The sequence below is a fragment of the Leptidea sinapis genome, chromosome 45 (genome assembly GCF_905404315.1).
Source record: "Leptidea sinapis chromosome 45, ilLepSina1.1, whole genome shotgun sequence".
NCBI classification, from domain to species: Eukaryota; Metazoa; Arthropoda; class Insecta; order Lepidoptera; family Pieridae; genus Leptidea; species Leptidea sinapis.
Window position 1 is genome coordinate 5734887 of NC_066309.1, and position 20800 is coordinate 5755686.

The 20800-nt window shown below is 34.4% G+C and overlaps 4 protein-coding genes across 6 annotated transcripts in view; 3 read left to right on the plus strand and 1 right to left on the minus strand.

Annotated features, from left to right (window-relative positions):
* The window catches only part of LOC126977395 (acetyl-coenzyme A transporter 1), a 187959-nt gene that overhangs the window by 76768 nt on the left and 90391 nt on the right, over window positions 1-20800 (plus strand). The gene's annotated exons all lie outside the window — the stretch shown is intronic.
* LOC126977415 (replication protein A 32 kDa subunit) lies at window positions 3629-6136 on the plus strand. Its single transcript, XM_050826211.1, has 6 exons — window positions 3629-3899; window positions 3972-4054; window positions 4137-4358; window positions 4601-4786; window positions 4990-5192; window positions 6003-6136. The coding sequence occupies exons 1-6, from the start codon at window positions 3890-3892 to the stop codon at window positions 6085-6087; spliced, it is 789 nt and encodes a 262-aa protein (XP_050682168.1). The 5' UTR covers window positions 3629-3889; the 3' UTR covers window positions 6088-6136.
* Window positions 17333-19007, minus strand: LOC126977425 (LDLR chaperone boca). The gene is made up of 3 exons (XM_050826227.1): window positions 18450-19007; window positions 18086-18340; window positions 17333-17807 (listed from the first exon to the last, which is right to left on the minus strand). Exons 1-3 carry the CDS (start codon window positions 18575-18577, stop codon window positions 17633-17635), a joined length of 558 nt encoding a protein of 185 aa, XP_050682184.1. The 5' UTR covers window positions 18578-19007; the 3' UTR covers window positions 17333-17632.
* LOC126977398 (protein spinster) overlaps window positions 19430-20800 on the plus strand; it is a 58669-nt gene continuing 57298 nt past the window's right edge. For all 3 annotated transcript variants that reach the window (XM_050826181.1, XM_050826180.1, XM_050826179.1), the window contains exon 1: window positions 19430-19913. In XM_050826181.1, coding sequence (XP_050682138.1) covers window positions 19712-19913 — 202 coding nt within the window. In that variant the 5' untranslated portion in view covers window positions 19430-19711. The remainder of the gene's footprint in view (window positions 19914-20800) is intronic.

The following is a 20800-nucleotide window of genomic DNA, read 5'->3' on the forward strand; positions in this document are numbered from 1 at the left end:
ACTATGACAAATACTATCTTTGACTCACTTCATCTGCAGTCCCCCTGACAACGAGATCTGGAAAGGTCTTGAAACGTCGGTTTAACTAAAATAAAAATGTAATTTTTACGCAAACATCTAATGTAAAACCGTTACGATAACACGCGTTTTAATCCTTTAAAAGTGTTTTATTTAAATGTGTCACACTCGGGTTAATCAAAGAAAATACTAGCTACATAAAAGTTCCAGATAAAACAGATTGCGTTTCAAAATCACGTCACTGCTATGTTTATTTACTAGACGACTTATCTGGCAGATCGATCTGGCAACCTCGCACTCAGTAGTTCCGTTTGATGCCCGTACGTAATATTTCAAATGGTGCGATATTGAATCAGGTCAAACTCTTTGGAACACTCCGTGATAGATTTGTTAGAAGACGCAAGCAAGTGACGTCTCTTCAACGCCAAGTGATCTAGTCGTTCACTGAGAATGATGGGAGTATGCTCTAAGCTTGAAGGTCCCCAATTCGTGTCGGTTCAGGAATACTGCAGCCGATTTTTGATTCCATAAAGTGGCTGTTAACTCCGCCGTAGACGATCCCAAAGGCGGTTGCTGCACCTCTCCACATCCCGTGAGCCTTGACCGTTTGCTAATCTTATATAAAAAAAGGAGGGCGGTTGGCATATGAATTGCGTACACCCAACATCATCTGGAGCAAAAGCAGCCATTAAAGTACGCCAACGCCGAGTAGTAGGGAAGCATGTCGTTAGAAATGAAATAGGCAAGCGGTACATAGATTTCTGTGTGAACAATGATTTGAATTTAACGAACACTCGAAGTAATGCTTTGTGGATAAGGCTTTTGACTGTGTTAAATGGGACAAACTGTGGGAGGTTTGTGGCGAAGCATGTGTCCGCGCTCATCTTGTCATGCTGATTCGCAAACTGTACGAATCGAAATATAGCAATGTTACAGTAGGAGATGCAACATCAAGCTGTTTCATTTTCCATATAGGGATTCGCCAGGGATGTGTTATCTCTCGCGTATTAATCTGTCACACAAACATCTGCATCTTAAAAGCTCAAGATAGAGGATGCTCAGTGTTTGGACACGGTCTGCTTACTGCTGCGCATAGTGTGATACTTTGGCCATGTTGCACGCAGAGAAGCCGACAACCTTGAGCGTTTGATGGTGACGGGAAATATAGAGGGTAAAACACCTAGAGACCGTACTCCTAAACGGTGGCCAGATCAAATCGCTGAAAATCTGAAAATCCCTACAAGCGCCACACTACCAGGCAACGGAGCGAAATTGATGGAGACAGCTTGTTGGGAAATTGAATGCGAGTCACGATCCTCAGCAGTGAGGCTCTTAGTTCTAAGAAGAAGAAGAAAGTGGCTATACGATGCAGCAAATTCCACGCTAAACGCGTGATTTTAGAATGACAAACGTCAACACGATGTGGTTGGAATTTAAATCTCCGGTGGTGGAATTTGACTGCTGTTATCAATCCGAACAATTTATCTGAGTACTCCCCGTTATATGCGTTAGAAACTGCAGAAGGAACCCCACATCCCTATGCAGCTTCAAAAAATCAAGCCGATCGGAGGTGACAGGATCTTCGTTGATTCGAGCCAATTCGAGACAATATTTCACTATACTCAGTACTCAGGTACACCATGCATTTTAGAGGGCAATTTGGCTTTCTCTTCCACGGAAAGTCGGTGGATATATCGACGCCCACTACAATACACGTTGTGGCAGTTAATGGGGTTAATTAAGGGGATACGATGAGGGAATGGAGACTTGATGCGATGAACCCACATATTTGTGTCTTTAAAGGGTGAAGCTAGATTAAATTTTACTGGTCTCATACAAAGACTGCAAAACACAGTCTCGATGTCGGACAGAAGTTGGTTCCGTTTCTTCTCGACGCTTCCCGGGAGATATTGCCCCGACTTTCTAATACCAAGAAGCATATTCTGTGTTGTCGTTTGTGTAGCATGCAGAAGAAACACTGTAGCGGACAGCACGCAGAGTCAGATATGATTTTTAAGTTGTACATACTTGGCAGAGTATACGTTAACAAAATAAATAAGCTGGAGGAGCTTTATTAGCCATTTTCCTTTCGCAAAGAGAACTGATTGGAATCCTGTTACATTAAAATAAAGTAATGCGAACCCGTCAGCCTCACGGAACTTAAAATGTAGGGCTGTAAGCTTTTAAAAGCCTTATCACATTTAGTCAAACTCCCAAATTTAATTCAAAATATAATATTTTATTGGCTAAGTATGCTTTATGTCTAATACGTATGTAAGTCCGTACTCTTTGGTCGTAGTAATCTTATTATTATTATTTAATTAGAGCGTTGGTGACAAGGCCGTAACCTCAAACCAAAGTACAATAAAAGAAGAGTATTCAAATCACTTTTCAATATACAATAGAGTTGAGACGTACTAGGCAAAATGCAATACTAGGTATGACGGTGACTGTTACTCAAAAGTAACAGCGACAAATACCTGTTACAAAATACTAGCTGTTATTTTAATACTATCTGTGATAATATTATACTAGCTACTGTAGTGAGGCGTATATTTTTCGTTGTTTGGTGTTACTTGTTAGCGCCATCTATACGTATTACATAGTACTTTCTCTTGTGGTAACTTCGAATTTCAAAAGTTCTGTTTAGGTAAAGCTGTACAGACCTATTAATTATTCTTATAGTTTTGATGTAATAAAAATAATCATTATAATTTCATATTCATTATGTTTCAATACTACCTTTGCATAAACAGTGATCCTTACCTAGTACACAATAAAAATGTGCCCTTATCATACGAATAATTCAACAATAAAGTAGAAATAAACATCATAAAAAAATATTATTCAGTAGGTACTATCAAATTACCAATATAGGTTTTTTCTTTCGAAGAGGTGAGCCGTATTTTCCTGCTCGTAGGCATAATATAACTGTGAATAAATACGATTACGAAAAATGATATCAGAGACAGGGTCTTCCATTTGAAATTTACTTCAATATTTTAATTAGGTACCTATCTATCTAATCTTAACAATAGTATGTTAAATAAATGTACGAAAGTGATGTATCTATTATTTACAAATGTTTCTAAAAGAAAAATATTCAGTAAGCAATAAAAGTAAACAGGGTTTTTCTTATCCCATATATTTTAAAAGAATAGTTGAACCCGTAACTATTTTATTACCTATTGAATTAAAAATAATATAACAGACCTACAAATCACACAATTATAGCTGTATCAAAATACTGTTAAAAAAATACCTACTAAATACTCCTAATTATTTGTTCAATAACAGGTATTACTAAAATATCAGTTGCTACTAAAAAACTAGCTGTTACTAAATGTAACAGTTGTTACCAAAATACTAGTTGTTATCAAATACTTGTTCAGTAACAGGTGTTACTCAAATAACAGTCGTTGCTAAAATACTAGTTGTTACAAAATACTCCTAATACTTGTCACTGTTATTTTTGATATCCAGTCACAGTGACAACCGGTGATATTTTAATACCTGTTACAAATACCTGTGACGATAAATACGTCTCACCCCTAATATACAATATAATATTACAAGCAAAACCCCCGTTAGGTATAGGTTATATCTTGATAGACGTTAGATCTTCATTTTGATTAATTTGGTCTTTATATAATCAATGTTTCTAAGTTTTGGCGGGAATCAAATGTCAGTACACTCAGTCTCATTGTCAGTTACGATTTTCCAATTATTAAACAAAAGATAAAAAGTTTATAAAATACCAACTTATTTGTTTAAAACTTGAATTTAATGGGCAGTAGTGCGTAGAGCAATTCTTAATTGCATTTTTGAAAAAGTGAAGCTTTATATTTATTTAGTCTCGCAATATAGTATTATGTGGAACGGTATGTTTTTCCAGTAATGTCGGTAATATTTTGTAATATAATCTCTTATAACTAATTCGAGAGGATTTGCAGATCAGTCGGTATCCGGTGGCGGATTTTTCAATTCTACAAATCAATTTGCAAATGCTGCCACACCTAATCAAGGACAAAAGTCTGTATGTAATAATATGTATTTGCTTTAAATGTTGGTTGCTTACAACCTTGATCACAACGTCCTAAATCTAATTTAAATTTCAGGGTCGTAGATCTTCACGAACAGCGCCCATCGTAATAAAGCAAGCTTTGCATTGTGGTGATGATGGTGTTAAAATATGGGGGACTGAAATACAATTTGTATCTATTGTTGCTCGTGTCCGAAACATAAGAGTACAAAGTACAAAAATAACATATACTATACAAGATTTAACAGGAAGAATGAGAGCTGTGCTCTGGCTTGATCAAGAAGCAATGGATGAGGATGTAAGTTCTGAACATATTGTGATAGATACAGGTTTTGCTGTTTTTTCTGCAACTTGGCATGTATTGTCTGTATGTGTATCTAGTTTTAGTGAAAACAAGTCTTGGTTTCAAACACTTGTGCCTTATTGTTTACTCTGTCGATCATTCTGAGAGGCCCTAGCCTCTGTGTCATTAACACTCATAATATTTTGTGTTATACATTATTGAAAGTTCTTAAAGCACCACTTTTCATGTTTTACTAGGATAAATCTGCACCAAAGGTCCAAGTAAATGATTATATTGAAATATTTGGAAATGTGAAAACAAATAAAGGTAAAAAGGTATTGATGGCATTCAAAATAAAGCCTATAACAGATATCAATGCGATAACATTTCACTATCTTCAGTGTATCAATAACAAACTTAAAATGGAAGCTGAATCAAAGAAGGTATGTCATTTTTCTACAAAATAGTTTGCACTGTGCATTCCTAGTATTTTGTAAATATATATTTATATGTGTATATATATTTTGTATTTTACAATTTTAATTTCTAGTAATAATTAACTAAATATATTTTCTGTATCAATGGCCTTTTCTTGATTTTTTGTTATAATTTAATAAATAATATTTGTAACTGAAAATGTTTTCAGGAAAAACCTTCTAACCCTGCACAATTTACAAACAATTTGCCAGCAAATTCACTAGTGGGTATGGATAATGGGCAAGTCAATGGATTAAATCCACGTCAAATGATGGTGTATAATCTAATTCGAGCAGCTACTTTAGAGCAAGGAATTAGTAAACAGGATATTTATGTTACCCTAAAGGATAAGATGTCACATAATGAATTTGAGTATGTAAATTTAGTTTTTTTTCATAATTTAGTTTCATAATCTATACTAATATTATAAAGCTGCAGTGTTTGTTTGTTTAAACGCGCTAATCTCTGGTACTACTGGTCCGATTTGAATGATTCTTTCAGTGTTGGGTAGTCCATTTACCGAGGAAGGCTATAGGCAATGTTTTTTTTCAAAATTAGGGATCCGTAGTTAAATTGCTATTTTGTAACACAAGGTGTACAAACGAAAACCTATTTTTGCGTGCGCTGCAAAAACTATTGACAATAGAACAAAATGATGAACAGGCTATAATATAGGCAATATTTTATTACTTATAAAACTATCGCGTGAATTATACTTTATATGGCAAAACATCGTTTGCCGGGTCAGCTAGTCCATAATATATAAGTGACTGGTATGATAATCTAGAGCTCTTAAAATATTTTTCTGAACCCTCTCTACTTTATTGACATAGATATTTCAAATGGATTCCAAATAGAATTAGCAAAGATAACTATTACACAGCACCTTGTATGTTAAAGCTCTCTTAAAGGGCTTTCCTAAATGAAGTATGAAATCTAATTAAACCTTCAGAATTAATGTCTTTAAGTGCATAGAATTCATAAGTTTATTCTGTAGCCAAAAAAACTTGTTTTAAAGATTTTACAATAAATGGTGATTGATGGATTTTCAATCACTATTTATTGTAAAATCTGAATAAAAATTGAAAGATGAAATACAACATTACAACACCAAACATTTTATTTTTAGGCAACATTGAAACCTTTTTAAGTCTGTTTAACATATACATTATTTGTTTTCAGAAACATTCTTGAGTGGATGTGTAGTGAAGGCCATATCTACTCTACCATAGATGAAGAACATTTCCGTGCCACTGAAGCCTTTTAAGCCTTTTACACCTTTTACTTTAATAAAATCTTGATTATATTTACTACAAGTGTTGTAATAATTTAAATGAGTACAATTTCTTTATAATATATTCTCTATACTACTATATAAAACAAAGTCCCCCGCTGTGTCTGTCTGTTTGTGTGCGATAAACTAAAAAACTACTGATTTATATATGGTTTTCACTAAAATCAAAGAATATGTAATAGTAAAAGTACAGAAGGCTCACTCCGCAAAATCAGTAATAGGGACTCTTGCTGCTATACAGTTAGGTCAAATTCAATCGCCTTTAATAACTACATTTATATTAACCTAAACTAGAAGTTGCCTCTCTTTCTATCGCGTGACTCTCATAACGGTGCGTACAAATTACGCCTGACAGCCGCGTGAGCTGTTCGACCCGAGTTGACCTTCATTTGCCGCGCAAGCCAATATGTTGATATAAGGGCTTATGCGCACTAGGCGGTAAGCGCAGATGTGGCCGCAGCACGCGGTTTGAAAGGCGGCGTGCCGCGATGCGGCGCGTAAAGCAAAAACCGGTTGGTCAACCGTAACTTTCAAAAACTTCCATCATCAACACAACATGCGCGAACGAAGGCTAGCCGCCGACTGACCGACAACCGCGCAGTGCGCACGAGTGTACTTGCGACACTGCCGTGGCTCCCTTGCTACCGCAAAAACTGTCGGCCAATGCGTTCGATCATAGCGGCTCAAACATATTAGCACCTTGCGGTAGGCCATGCGGCACACCGCGCTGTGATAACCGCATAGTGCGTATGTGACCTAAATGTGCTAGAACGCGATTGCCGCGCGCGGGAGCCGCTCTAACTTGAACAGCCCGCGGCTAATGTCTGACACCTGCCTGCAATAACTTTTTCGAAATTCGCCGCGCGAGCCAAAATTACAACCTTCCCTTAGAATAAATAAGCATTAAGCGCCCGATAGAAGGTAAGTAATCGCTCGAAAAAGTATGGCAAGTAAAATTGCGCTTGATAAAGCTCAAGTTTACTCAGAGATCCGTCAGTGTTCCGCCTCTCATCTTGTGGAAAATGACTCGTTCAAATTCTTCAAAAATGACTAAGTATTTGTAGCGTGAAATATTGTTACCACGCAACAGAAAAATGTTAAAAAACTGATGGTAATACAATTCATTTGTAAGTACTTAATTTAATACATTATTAGAACATAAAACGATCGTAAGTCGTAACACAAAAAAAATAACCTAAGCTACGGTGGTGTTGCTACATGAGAGGAAAAAATTTACCCACGCTATTTTTTTTGTCTAACAATCTTTATTTTGTTTTTTACTATTAACGGTAAAATACATATTTCTGTGTACCTATTTAAAATCGAATGGTTTTATTTACCTTTCAAGTATTTCAAAGAAGTGGGTACTTATTTATAGTATGAAGTGGTGAAGCTTTCTGGTTTTTTGTGTAGGTAACATTAATGTTATGGTCCTTTATTATTGTGTTTGGCGTTGGAAGGTCAAAATAAAGGGACGAGGGGAGGTGTCGGCGAGGATTATGTGGAATGGAGTAGAGTGGAGTAAAAAGGGATCATATATTAGCTACCAAATCTTATCTTATATATGAAATACCTACATCCTTGTTAAACCATTCCATCCAATAGCCTTGTTAAACCATTGACAATACTCTTTATCAGATCAATTAATGAAGGTATAGTACCTAAAATTTGGAAATCCGCTTTCGTTACTCCTGTATACAAAAATGGAAATAAAAATGACATTAAAAATTACAGGCCTATCTCCAAGCTATGTATATTTGCCAAAATCTTTGAACGTATTATTCACACTCAGGCTTACAGCTCTCTAAAATCTACGTTCATACCTGAACAACATAGTTTCATGCAGAATCGGTCGACCACCACTAATCTGTTATCATTTATTGATTACACGACTGCAGGTATGGACGGAGGTGGACAAGTAGATGCTGTTTTCACCGATTTTAGTAAAGCATTTGACCGAATTGATCACTGCATACTATTACAGAAACTTCAATACATGGAAATCTATTCAGATGGTTCACCACTTACATTGAAAATAGGTCTCAACAAGTTGTTGTAAAAGGCTATGCCTCTTCTTGGATTACTGTATGTTCTGGAGTGCCACAAGGCTCATTACTAGGCCCTCTATTATTTAATATATTTATTAATGATGTAGGCGGTTGCTTTGAAACATCCAATTTTTTACTGTATGCTGATGATATGAAAATATTCTCAAATATCACCAGAGATTCAGATTGTCAGCTTCTTCAAGCGGATCTAGATTTGAGGCATACTGTCTTCGTAATAAACTAGATCTAAACGCGTTAAAATGTCATTCCATTACTTTTTCTCGTAAGTATAATATAATAGAATACAAATATAAAATAAAGGGCGTTGTTCTTAATTCTGTTAATGAAATTAGAGACCTCGGTGTTACACATGACAGTAAACTTACATATGAAAAACACATCGATAATATAGTTAAAAAGGCCAAGAAATCTTCTGGTTTCATCAAACGGATATGTTCTCAATTTTCTAGCATAAAACTGATTAAAATACTATATTGTTCATGTGTTCGAAGCACCCTTGAATATACAAATTATTTAAGTTTTCTTTAGTGTTAATTCCGCCAATATTTGTCTTTTTTGTAACCTATTTATGTCATGTAATACTGTTTGTTTTCCTAATAAAATAAAATAAATAAATAAAATAAAGTAAATACTCAGAGTAGGAATTTTCTATGGCTTGTCACTCCAAACTGTTTTTAAATTATAGATTGTATATGTATATTTTTGTAATCGCATTTTAAGTACCCAGTGTCACTTCCGTCATCAAGACGAAATTAATGACATATCAGTTATCAAAATCGGTTAAGCCGTTCAGTAGTAACACGTGGACATAGAAACGGACATACATACTTACAGGTCAAACACATAATCTTTCTTTGGGCTTCGCTGCAGTTTGGGAAAAAAGACGACCGATTTAGCCTTCGTTTAATTTCATTTTATTACGTCTGCATATCTTTTCTGCTATTTACTAAGAAAAAAATATTTTTAATAGTTATTATTAGGTACCATGATCTTTATTTTATTCTGTTTTGTCTAAACTATCCATACTTATCATTAAAAATACATGCGGATGTAGTCGCGTGTATCATTTAGTATTCCCATGCTTGCCTTTATTTGTTCGAATAAAAAAGCAGTGCGTTTTCCCATATAATGTGAGGTAAAGCTGGGTAATGGTATCACTAAAACCAATGTGTATGAGCGTGTGGCGAGCGTAGGTTCATGCAGGTCACGCACACTAAGAACCTAAATTATCACCATAGTTTTACGCTTTTTGCACTAAGTTACTAGTTAAGGTTATACCTTAACTAAGGCATTTCAAAATACATAGATTTAAAAATAATCTATATCATGCCAAAAACTGTTTTGTTTTGGTAGGTATCTGAGAACGAATACCGAAAAACCTGCAAGATATCCCTTATTCCTTCCAACATAACCTTTATTTTTGGAATTTGGTTTGAATTATGTTGTTTACATTAAGGACGCGTTTACGAATCCGACAAAAATAAGATATTTTTCGGTAGAGTTTGTGATGAAATGAAATTAAATCTGAATATACTAAAAATTGCCACAAATAGATTACTTCCTTATCTCCAATTAGCGGGAAATATTTGCTTTGAAATTTTGATATTTTTTGTCGTAAAAACGATTATCCGTTACCTCTTCACACAAAATTGACGAAATGGGGCTTCATTCAGGATCAGTTTTCTTCTACTAGTTACTTACATAATTTTGTCTCTTAAAAATTACGTAAGGAAAGCAGATATAATATTTTAAAAAACACGGGAAATAAATTAATGAACATGTTATAAATAATCTCAGAAAAAAATAAAAATGAATCGTCTAAAATTCATATTATATTTTTCTGATAAGCATGAGCTTTAAAGTGTGGTATTAAGGGTTATTTTATTTTGTCCCTCCGTACGCACTGCACACAGAGATCTATCGAAACAACCTCAGTCCGCGCTCGGCCGCCGTCGTGAGTAGACACTGTGTCGGTTGTAAGTAGCAGCTCGTATTCGGAAAGATCGCTGTACGAACATGAATATTTTTTATAAGCACTACAGTACTGTCTTTGATACTTTATATATTTTGTACGCAGTCATATTCAAAAATGATGTTTCTGTATTTTTTTGAAGAATCAGTGATTCATTTCTAAATATAAGGTCTATATTAAATCGAAATCCAAGATGGCGGCTATGAAATTCACCAACTTCTCTTCATGGGTGTCATTTTCATGGTTTTCGGAGTCAACAATAACGAATATCGGGTCAAAACCGAAATTCAAGATGGCGACTATGAAATTTACCAACTTCTCTTCGTGGGTGTTATTTTCATGGTTTTCGGGGTCAACAATAATGAATTTCGGGTCAAAATCGAATTTCAAGATGGCGCCTATGAAATGCACCAACTTCTCATCATGGGTGTCATTTTCATGGTTTTTGGGGTCAACCATTACGAATATCGGGTCAAAATCTAAATTCATGATGGCATCCATCTATAAAATATACAAAATTTTATTCATGGGTGTCATTTACATCGCCAAAATTAGAATTCATTCATAAACTTAAATTATATTATAAAAGGCCTGTCTAACAATATCCCAAATTAATGCAACATGCTAAATTAATTCTTCATTCCCTAAATATAGAAATATTTAAGTTTCGACTTTTCACCCACGATATTAACAAAACACATTCCGTTACCAATCTAATTAAAAAATCTCAAAATTTGATTTTTGAAAGACCTATCTAATGATACCTATATATTACATAAATGTAACGTATATCTTCCTTAATCCTGCATTATTTTCAAAAGACCAAAGGAAATGTCATGTATCAAACCTGAATCTAGCTTTCAAAGACCTATCCAATGATACCCCACAAGATAAGTCTCCAGTATTTTTTTCAACTCCACTTTTAGGGGAGGTGTCCTTAGGGGGGAAGCTACGTCCAAAGCACCAGACAACACAAAAAAAGGCGTGCGTACAAAGTCATGTCAGAAGTGAAACTTATTTGTGAAAACCAATTTTTAAATCTCGTTTATATTAATAATTATCCTAATCTGTTCTCTAAACCAATTGATTTTTGTCAATATTAGAAATTATTGGATGTTTTACTAACTAACTAAACTAATTATTATTTCTCATTAAATCTGCACGATACAAAGCTAGTAGGGAAGATGTTCTACATACTCGCGGCCGCGCGCTAAACCTGCATGATACAACGCTAGTAGTGAAGTTGTTTTACTTCATAGCGTTACCGTCTGCTTCATGCTACATTCGAATTTTCTCACTCTATCTCAATCAGACTCAATCTCCCTCCCCTCTTCTTGGATAAAAACGTCCTTCATTTTCGTGACACTTTATTCCGTTTCATACGTAAAAATTTTACCCTCATGCGGGCAAGGAAGTTTCCCTTCAAAAATGATCCCACATTCGTTCTCTGCATCCTCGAGAACCTCGAATACGATATCCATATTGTTGAAATCATAATTTTGCGCGGCAGCCAATTTGGATTTAAAAACTGATCCCAAATCCGTTCTCTGCACTCTCGAGAACCTTGAATACGATATCCATATTGTTGAAACCATAATTTTGCGCGACGGCCATCTTGGATTTCAAACATGATCCCAAATTCGTTCTCTGCGATCTCGAGAACCTCGGATTCGATATCCATAATGTTGTAATCATAATTTTGCGCGGCGGCCATCATGGATTTCAAAAATACTCCAAATTCGTTCTCTGTACCCTCGAGAACCTCGGATACGATACCATATTGCTGAAATCATAATTTTGCGCGGCGGCCATCTTGGATTTCAAACATGATCCCAAAATCGTTCTCTGCACCCTCGATAACCTCGGATACGATACCCATATTATGGAAATCATATTTTTGCGCGGCGGCCATCTTGGATTTCAAAAATGATCCCAAAATCGTTCTCTGCACCCTCGAGAACCTCAGATACGATACCATATTGCTGAAATCATAATTTTGCGCGGCGGCCATCTTGGATTTCAAAAATGATCCCAAAGTCGTTCTCTGCACCCTCGATAACCTCGGATTCGATACCCATATTGCTCAATCATAATTTTTCGCGGCGGCCATCTTGGATTTAAAAAAAACTGCGTTTACTGCACACGACGTTATGCGACAGAATTGACATCTAAAGTTCTAATATATAACTACTAAATGAATACATCAAACAATTATCAAAAATACATAGGTATTAAAAAATCAAACTTGCTAAAGTATCAAATTCATTTGATTCCCGCAATTAACTTTAAGTTCGTGTATGTGTTTGAGCGGTGTCAGTGTAGTGGTGCGATTCGATTCGTCTCTGTTTTGAGAACGCGTCCTTAACATCATCTTTAGTTTGCCAATTCAGGCCTTTTGGTAGCCGATGCTGAAAAGCTACAGGAGATAGGTTGCTTGAAATTCGTATCAGTCAACGAATTAAGAAAACTTGAGCAACGTGAGCAAACGAAGAACTAAAAGAAAAGACTTTACGTCTGTAAAGTCTTTTCTTTTAGTTCTTCGTACTAATGTACAGACTAGGAGTTTGTAGAAGTAGGACAGACTAAGGGTTTGAGCCATACAACCATATCTTCGGCTTTCTTAATCTTCTTTTTCTTGTAACATCTTCGCAATGCAATGTCGAATGATTTTATAAAATGCCAAAGCCATGCCTTTTGTATTAAAATAGGTATAATTTAGTGTACTTTTGTGTGCTTCGTAATTTATCTTCCACATAGCAACGTGAGTAAACAGGTACAGTACAGTAAAACAAACAAACAGTTTCAATAATCTAACTATCTAAAACTCGAAGTAAAAAAACTTAGGGCTTACATAAGTGTGGTAATTAGAAGACAAATTTATATTCTTTTTACTATAAAAAACACTTTTGAATACCACTGAATTTATTATAATGTGCATTCAAAAGCTCTGTTTCTAGAATTTATATCAATTCACTAATATTCATTTAAATTATTACCCCCTTATTCATAATGGTCCGCTAACTTTAAACAAGCGCTAAGGAGTGTTTTTTCTCATTCTGACTTAGGTCAATAGAAGAAGACAGAGTGCGAATTAGCAATGCTTTAAGTCAGCAGACTTTATTAGATATGTCTCATTTATTTCCTCCTGTTTGGGGTAAATATGAAAAATCATAGTGTAAATATAAAACGGCCTACAGATTCTATACTTAACGCATATTCTAAATTAGAAGACAAGGCAGGCGAAAAATGATGCGAAGTAGCTTTTATTTTTAATCTTTGCCTTACTTTACAAGTTGTTACGTAATTATTTGGTAAATAGCTGACCCGGTAAACGTTGTTTTGCCATACAAATTATTTTTAGTGTTCGACGGTTTTTTCTCCCGCGTATTTTACAAATACAGCTAATTACTATGAAAAAGTATTTTAATTTTTTGGGTTAATATAATAGATATATATGAAACTCACAAAAATTTGAATTTCTATTGGTAACAGAATTTTCAAAATCGGTTAAGTAGATCTAGAGATGAAGGCCGGCAATGCTCTTGTATTTGAGAAATCACAAGAGCAATTGTGTGTGACGGACATCATTTCCACCTGAGGCTAAGAGTGAGAACTAAACGTAGCGTTTAATTTTTCTTTGGTAAGAACGACAGGTCCTAATAGGTCAGACATAATAAATATGAACATTGATATACATAGACATACTAAACTTAATCTTTCCAAAGAAGTATCTACTCATATTATAAATACGAAAGTTTTCATGAATGTCTGGATGTATGGACCTGTGGAAATCTCAGCCCGACCTTCTGGCTTTCGAAAGAATTAGGTTGGTACCTACTAACATTATAAATATGAAAGTTTGAAAGGATGTATATTTGTTGCTCTTTCACGTGAAATCTACTAAATGGATTTTATTGAAACTTTGCAATAATATAGCTTACATTTCAGAATCACACTTAAATAACAGATATTGAAAGTAGATAATCTCTGTCCATAAAACATTATTTTAACAAATATTTGAATAGTTATGACGATGAACAACCGAGTGCGCGATATTGTGGTGCGGTCCGGTGACAGGTGGTGGGACGGGCTTGCGGGTGACCGGACTACTGCGGGTGGAGGGGTTATTAATTTTAAACGCCTACAGTTCCTATTAATTTGCATCTTCAATGACTACATATCGCAGGGTCAAACCTTAAAAGAAGCAGGCATACATTTGGGCATGCCATGTTTTTCCCACGGCTAACTCTACGTGACTCGCTCAGGCGTTTATAAATCAAATCGGCATGTTTATGTTGACTAAATAAATTGCTTAACATAATTTAGGAGGACAAAGGAATATATTGCAGTAACTACCTAAGTATATTTGCATTAGGTACTGTCAAGCATCATATACATACATCCGTACCTATCTATCCTAACAAACTATGGCGTTTATAATAACTTTTGGTGAAATCATCATAAAAATTCTTAGTACAAATTATCATACATTACACAATATAGTTGTTCGAATACTTATATCTGGAGAACGGCTGGACGGATTTTCATAAATTTTTATTTGTTGGATTTGCCTCTGTCCCGTATCGCAGAATAATATAAAATAATTGAAAAATTTACGAAAAAAGAAAAAAACCTATCTTTCATTTCAAATTATCATCACAATTTTCTATAGGGTAATCTTTTTTATGTAAAAGGAGGAGTAAAGAGCGTACGGGCCACCTGGTGTTAACTGAATAACTGATCACCGCCGCCCGCATTCTCTAGGAACACCACCTCTGGTTTAGTATGTCTATGTATATCAATGTACATATTTATTATGTCTGACCTATTAGGACCTGTCGTTCTCACCAAAGAGAATTTAAACACTACGTTTAGTTCTCACTCTTAGCCTCAGGTGGAAATGATGTCCGTCACACACAATTATTGATTTAATATGAATGCCGCTATGCTTGACTATGTTTTTGTAGAGTTTTATTTCCCATAATAGTATGGGATTTTCAACTTGACAAAGACTAAATTAGATGCATAAATTATTGTGCACTAAGCAATATAAGTAACTTTAATATTTTAATTATCCCACGCGAACTCTTATTTTCTGGGATGAAAAAGTATTTAAAGTGTTGACCGGCAACATGGCAAATTTTACGAAATAAGGTTCATAAGTTTTTGTGTACTAACGCTATATAAGTTACTAAAGTTTTCAACTTACCCACGGGAACTCCTTAATTTTACTGGATATAAAGTATCTAATATGTAGACCGGCAATATAGGTATCAACATGCCACATTTTATTTAATTATGTGCATAATTTTATGTGTACTACGCTATATCAGTAACTATAGGTTTTGAACTGTCCCATGGGAACACTTTAATTTTCCTGGATGAAAAGTATCTCAGATGTTGACCGGGGATGTAAGGTATCATCATGCAAAATTTCAATTAAATCGGTCATGTAGTTTCAGAGATTAGCCCGTACAAACAGACAGAGAAGCAAACAATTTCAAAAAAATCGGGACTTGTTTTATTTCTCTTCTTACAACCCCCTGACTCGGTTTTGATCATTTTTTTTCTTTGTACAGAAATTAGGTCTCTACAGATTTATTATATGTATAGATTAGCAACTTAGTTACAATGAACAGTCGAAACTTATATTACTTACATAATTATTGAGCTCTCAACTAAAGCCATTAAATGAAAAAAAAATCACAAAGTTCACTTGATACGATCCAAAAACCTAGATCAGGCGAAATAGGAGGCTTTTTCTTCTTCAATATCCGTCTCAATCTAATCACATTCAGTCAGTCAGGGTAGGATCTGAAGAAAAACTTGTCCCATCCGAGTTGGATATTTGTTGAGGCTAATTTTGTTAAACCTTAAATCCAAAGTAGTAAGTCTCTTTTCCAATTTTTTTCAACTAATCCGTTTCTCTTAAAAAACAGGTCCAACCAGTCTACCGAGATAGTTTATTATCTTGAAACTGTTAGATATAATTTTTTGTACAACAAAATGTAAACCAGTGTGGACAATTTCTGTTATTTCAGATTATCATTATCAATCCCGCATCGTTCATAAAATTTTGTTTTTCAAATTTTATTTGTGTATTAATCCTAGAAGTGGGGGTTATCACTTTAAAAAAAAACAACATATTGTTTATAGTTTTCTTTGACCTTTTCTATTATTTCTTGTAAACCTTTTTCATTATAATTCTTTGGTTTTGGCTCATAGCTTCGTAGGATTGTGAAAATAGGGTTAAGGATTTTGTCTTATTATAACGCGCCGCCTTGTTTTAGATTTGCCCAAAGGAGTGTCACAAATTTTCCCCCCAAAACAAAACTCCCTCCCCATGTACTAGCAAATGATACACTGTAGTAGATGATCGCCCAAGCAGTTATTACCCTGTCCCCGCCGCGGGGAGTGGAGAGGAAGAGCAAGCGGACGAGCGACGCAACGCAAAGTTCGCTGACACCAACGAAAAACTTTCGCGCCAATTTTTGGGAAACGAAAATATTCTAGTGAAAAAATCTTTTTATCCCTATGTGACCTGCGTAAACAAAATATATAAACAATAAATACAAGGGTACAGTTTAGAATGAACAGAATTGAAATGAGTTACGTAACCTTGGGCTTGTGAGTTTCGCCAGCTGTATGGTCTATGCATGGCAGAACTTCTTTTGCCTGTCTGTATCCATCTACTTCTATCCAGTATTTATCATGGAGCTTAGCCATCCAGAGGGGAGGAGCTCTGATGATTCTTGCCTAATTGCTGTCATCTCCAAGCCCCTCCTGGCCAGTTAGTCAGCGACATCACTATCTCTTTAGCAACTATAACCCTTGACCTATTGAAGTATTAGATGGTTTTTGTTATCACATGGGTAACTCCGACAGTAAAGAACAACTGTATAGGTGACAGAGTTGCTTTGTAGATCTTGTAGTAAAGATTTACTACCTGAAAAGATGTCTATGATATTCATTCAGTGCTTTGTCTCCAACACCTATGGAGCCGGAAGAAGTAGAGCAAGCAACACTTCTGATTCTTAAATTAGTATGCGGCCACCAGACTCTTGCGCCGTAACATATCACAGAACATAATTATCACAAATATTTATTTTCGCCTATATATGGTTGCCAGTATTCAGCTTGTCAAGTAGGTGAATGAAATTGTAAATGAAAGAACAAAAAAAATGCGAATGGTTGTGTATGATAAATTATTTACGGCTAGATACATCATGATTACAAGTTTTTTTAATAATGAAGATTTGAATGTTTGTAATGTAAATATAGTATCATATGCCTAGAATATATTATTGTGTGATTAAAATTACCGACTGCACCAGAGTCCAGAGGTGTTACAATTCAAATGTTCAGCACTCATTTAAAATAATATTTGTTTTTTATTTACCATTTCTTTATAAATTATTATTCGATAACTGCATATGATAATAAAAAAATATTTTAACTTAAAGTTATTTATGTTAATCTATAGTTCATCTCGAATTGCTGTATTTTTTACATCAGGATTTTTGCCATTGTAAACATGACTTTCCAACTGAACATCTTTTAACTCATTTTGCTCTAAAAGATATTCTTTTGCTGTCCAGGCTTGAGATCCATCTTTGAACATAAATATAGCTCTATCATCATCCACTAAATACCTGAAAAAAAGAGTATTCTTTATTTAACTAAAAATAATATGAGTGAGTGAGTGAGCGAGTAATTTTGAAAATGCCCTTCGTTCTATCTAAGAAAACATCTTTTGAATATTAACACAAATAACTTTGATTTAATATAAAAAGTATATTATACAAAAATCATATTCGATGATTCTATTTATTAATTAAAAAAACTCACTTCAATATATGTATATATATATTTTTTTTATATAAGAGGGGGCAAACTATACTATGGTGAATTAAAACATTAAAATTAATACCTTTCAGTTTGAATGTGATTACTCCAAAGACCTGTTTGCCAAATTTTAGTTAATTCTTCAGTTCTTGCTCGCGATGGCTTATTGGCTACAGTCACAAACATCATTAATGTCTGACCCTTCTTAGTTTGTTGTAAGACAGCTTCTGGGTTGGACATGTCAAGTTTAGTTAAATCTAGGCTTGGACGCTTGCGTAAATGCTCAGGAAGCTCATCTTCTGGTAATTCTTCTTCATCTTCTTCCCATTGATCATAGAGCCTAGAATATATTATTTGAAATGAATACTCAATAAATACATTATTTTCTATACTGATACAAATTATAATAACAATCAGTAGAAAGTGTCTTTATTATTATATCTACATACCTTTGCATATCAGCATCACTAAAATCTCTGATGTCTTTCTTTGCCCAGTCTGGTTTTTCTTCACCAGTATATTTCTTTGTATGTATAACAGAAATACAAAGGAATATTATTAACATTAACTTCTTCATTATAAGATTGACTCGGTAATAAAAAATATATAATCTATAAGTTTTATGAAATTTAAAACGTCTTGCTATTTATTTATTAATTCGGCACTGCACAATTATAAGCATAGAACAAACCATATAACCCTAAAGGTTATCATACCATCAAGTGCGAATTACTTAGTGTAGTGCGGTTAGCCGTACAGAAATCTTTCCAACTTTCTACGTTTTAAGTTATGCATAAAAACTTAAAAAGATGTATTGATAAAACAACACATTCCTCCTTGACCCTTGTAAATTGTTATGCCTTCAGAAGTTCAGGCGGCCTCAGCCTTGCATCCTATGATCATCAGTTAATATTTTATTTGGTATTTCCTCTAAGTTCTAACGACGATGCCTATTATCAATTTCATAAAATTTCAAAAATATACAACTCGGGTAAATCAACATGACATGATGATATCTGTGACCTGTCACCTGACTCGAATGCGGAATGACGTTTGTGCACAGTGTGCTTAAAAGTTTTTTTTTCTTTTCATTATCTCGTACGAAAAAGAAAATTTATTTTAATTTAAAAGTATTTTTTTGTGAAATCAGTGAATAATATTGAATATTTAGACACGATTGAAAATTAGTGCCCGAAATATATACTGCCTAATAGGTCTCGCTACCAAGCCATAAATCTTATACAGCAATTGTCACGTTGTTAGTAATAGAGTATAGAATTAGTATTTATATTCTGTAGTCAGTACACTTGTGAGTCTGACTTGGCCTAAAGGTAACATACCAGGCCATAAACTCAAAAAAAAAAAAAATTAGTCTGACTTTGTGAGTTGTGTAAATATAAATGTGTACTGTGTAGTTGTCATTTGTCACTGTTCTGTAATGAACGTGTCGCGACTTAAACGGAACTTTTTGATTTAACATTTTAAATTTATTAAGATTTGTATTCTATTTTTTTGTGAATTTATGATAATTACATTGCGTTGAACTTTACATGTCGTCAATATACTTTAGTTTCATATGAGTGAATTCCGAATTGTTTAAGTCTCGGTAGTTTTTAACTTTTGACTCGGCTTTCGGCGTTCAAATAAATTGTGTTGATTCTGAACGTGTTATATATATATACCACAGTGTTTTCTGTTAGTCGTGAACATCATGGACCAGAACAGTATTACTCCTAATACATCAAATCAGCAGCTTGTGATTAATGGTGATAATGATTCCGCCACAGCACTTCTTCAAGAAAGACAGGGTAGAAGGAATACCTTGAGAGAAGTTTCTTTCAAAGAATACATGACGGTTGGAATATTATGCTTCATCAATCTCATTAATTATATGGATAGATTTACTATAGCAGGTACTTAATTATTTTTATTATAATCTAATAGGATTTGTTTATCACATCTTGAATTCAGTTTTCATGAGGCCAAATCAAATTTTATATTCAATACAAGAAAATATAATTTCAATATAGTTTTGCGGCACTCTGGTCATTACTTGACTTAATTCCAGGATTAGTTATATATTACTAAGCTGCTAGCTGATTAAATACAGTGGTTACTAAAACTAAAACCATGAACTTAATTATTTATGATTGACAAACATTATATAGTGTTCTTGTTTGCATGTTAACAGTGTGCTGGATGAATCTGAATATGGTAGGAGCTACAAATGTATCATTCTTACCCAATCATCATGTTTTCTTGCCAGAGAAAGAAATGTTTGTGAAGCTACGAAACACTAAAGTTGAAGCCCCAACCATCAAGTTTTTTCGCATCACTTGCTGAATTGACTACCATACTAACTGCTTAACATCTATCATAGTAGATGTCAGATGTGTTTTTTTTTTTAAGGAATAGGAGGACAAACAAGCGTACAGGTCACCTGGTGTTAAGTGATCACCGCCGCCCACATTCTCTTGCAACACCAGAGGAATCACATGAGCTTTTTTATAAGGTACCCATGTTGTATCGTCCCGGAAATGCCGCACAAGGAAGGTCATTCCACAACTTTGTAGTACGTGGAAGAAAGCTCCTTTATTTATATTTAATGTAAAGAATTAATCTCAGAATATATAAATCATGTTAAATAAAAAAACAAAACCTAAATATACATAATTACTTGCCTTTAAGTTTTATTAGTCAATCTGTTATAAAATATTTGATTTATCAATCTGTACCACTACACCCAGGTCCAATCCTGGACCACTATCTTCCATATATATTGCGTAAAAGGTATTTATTT

Bases quoted from the DNA above. Each gene is read 5' to 3' on its own strand.
- LOC126977415 (XM_050826211.1), top strand. The intron at 4,055-4,136 runs GTATGTAATAAT...TTTAAATTTCAG, and splicing joins CTAATCAAGGACAAAAGTCT to GGTCGTAGATCTTCACGAAC. The intron at 4,787-4,989 runs GTATGTCATTTT...AAATGTTTTCAG, and splicing joins TGGAAGCTGAATCAAAGAAG to GAAAAACCTTCTAACCCTGC.
- LOC126977425 (XM_050826227.1), bottom strand. From the start codon at position 18,577: ATGAAGAAGTTAATGTTAATAATATTCCTTTGTATTTCTGTTATACAT. The intron at 18,341-18,449 runs GTATGTAGATAT...AATATATTCTAG, and splicing joins AGTGATGCTGATATGCAAAG to GCTCTATGATCAATGGGAAG. The intron at 17,808-18,085 runs GTATTAATTTTA...TCTTTTTTTCAG, and splicing joins AATCACATTCAAACTGAAAG to GTATTTAGTGGATGATGATA.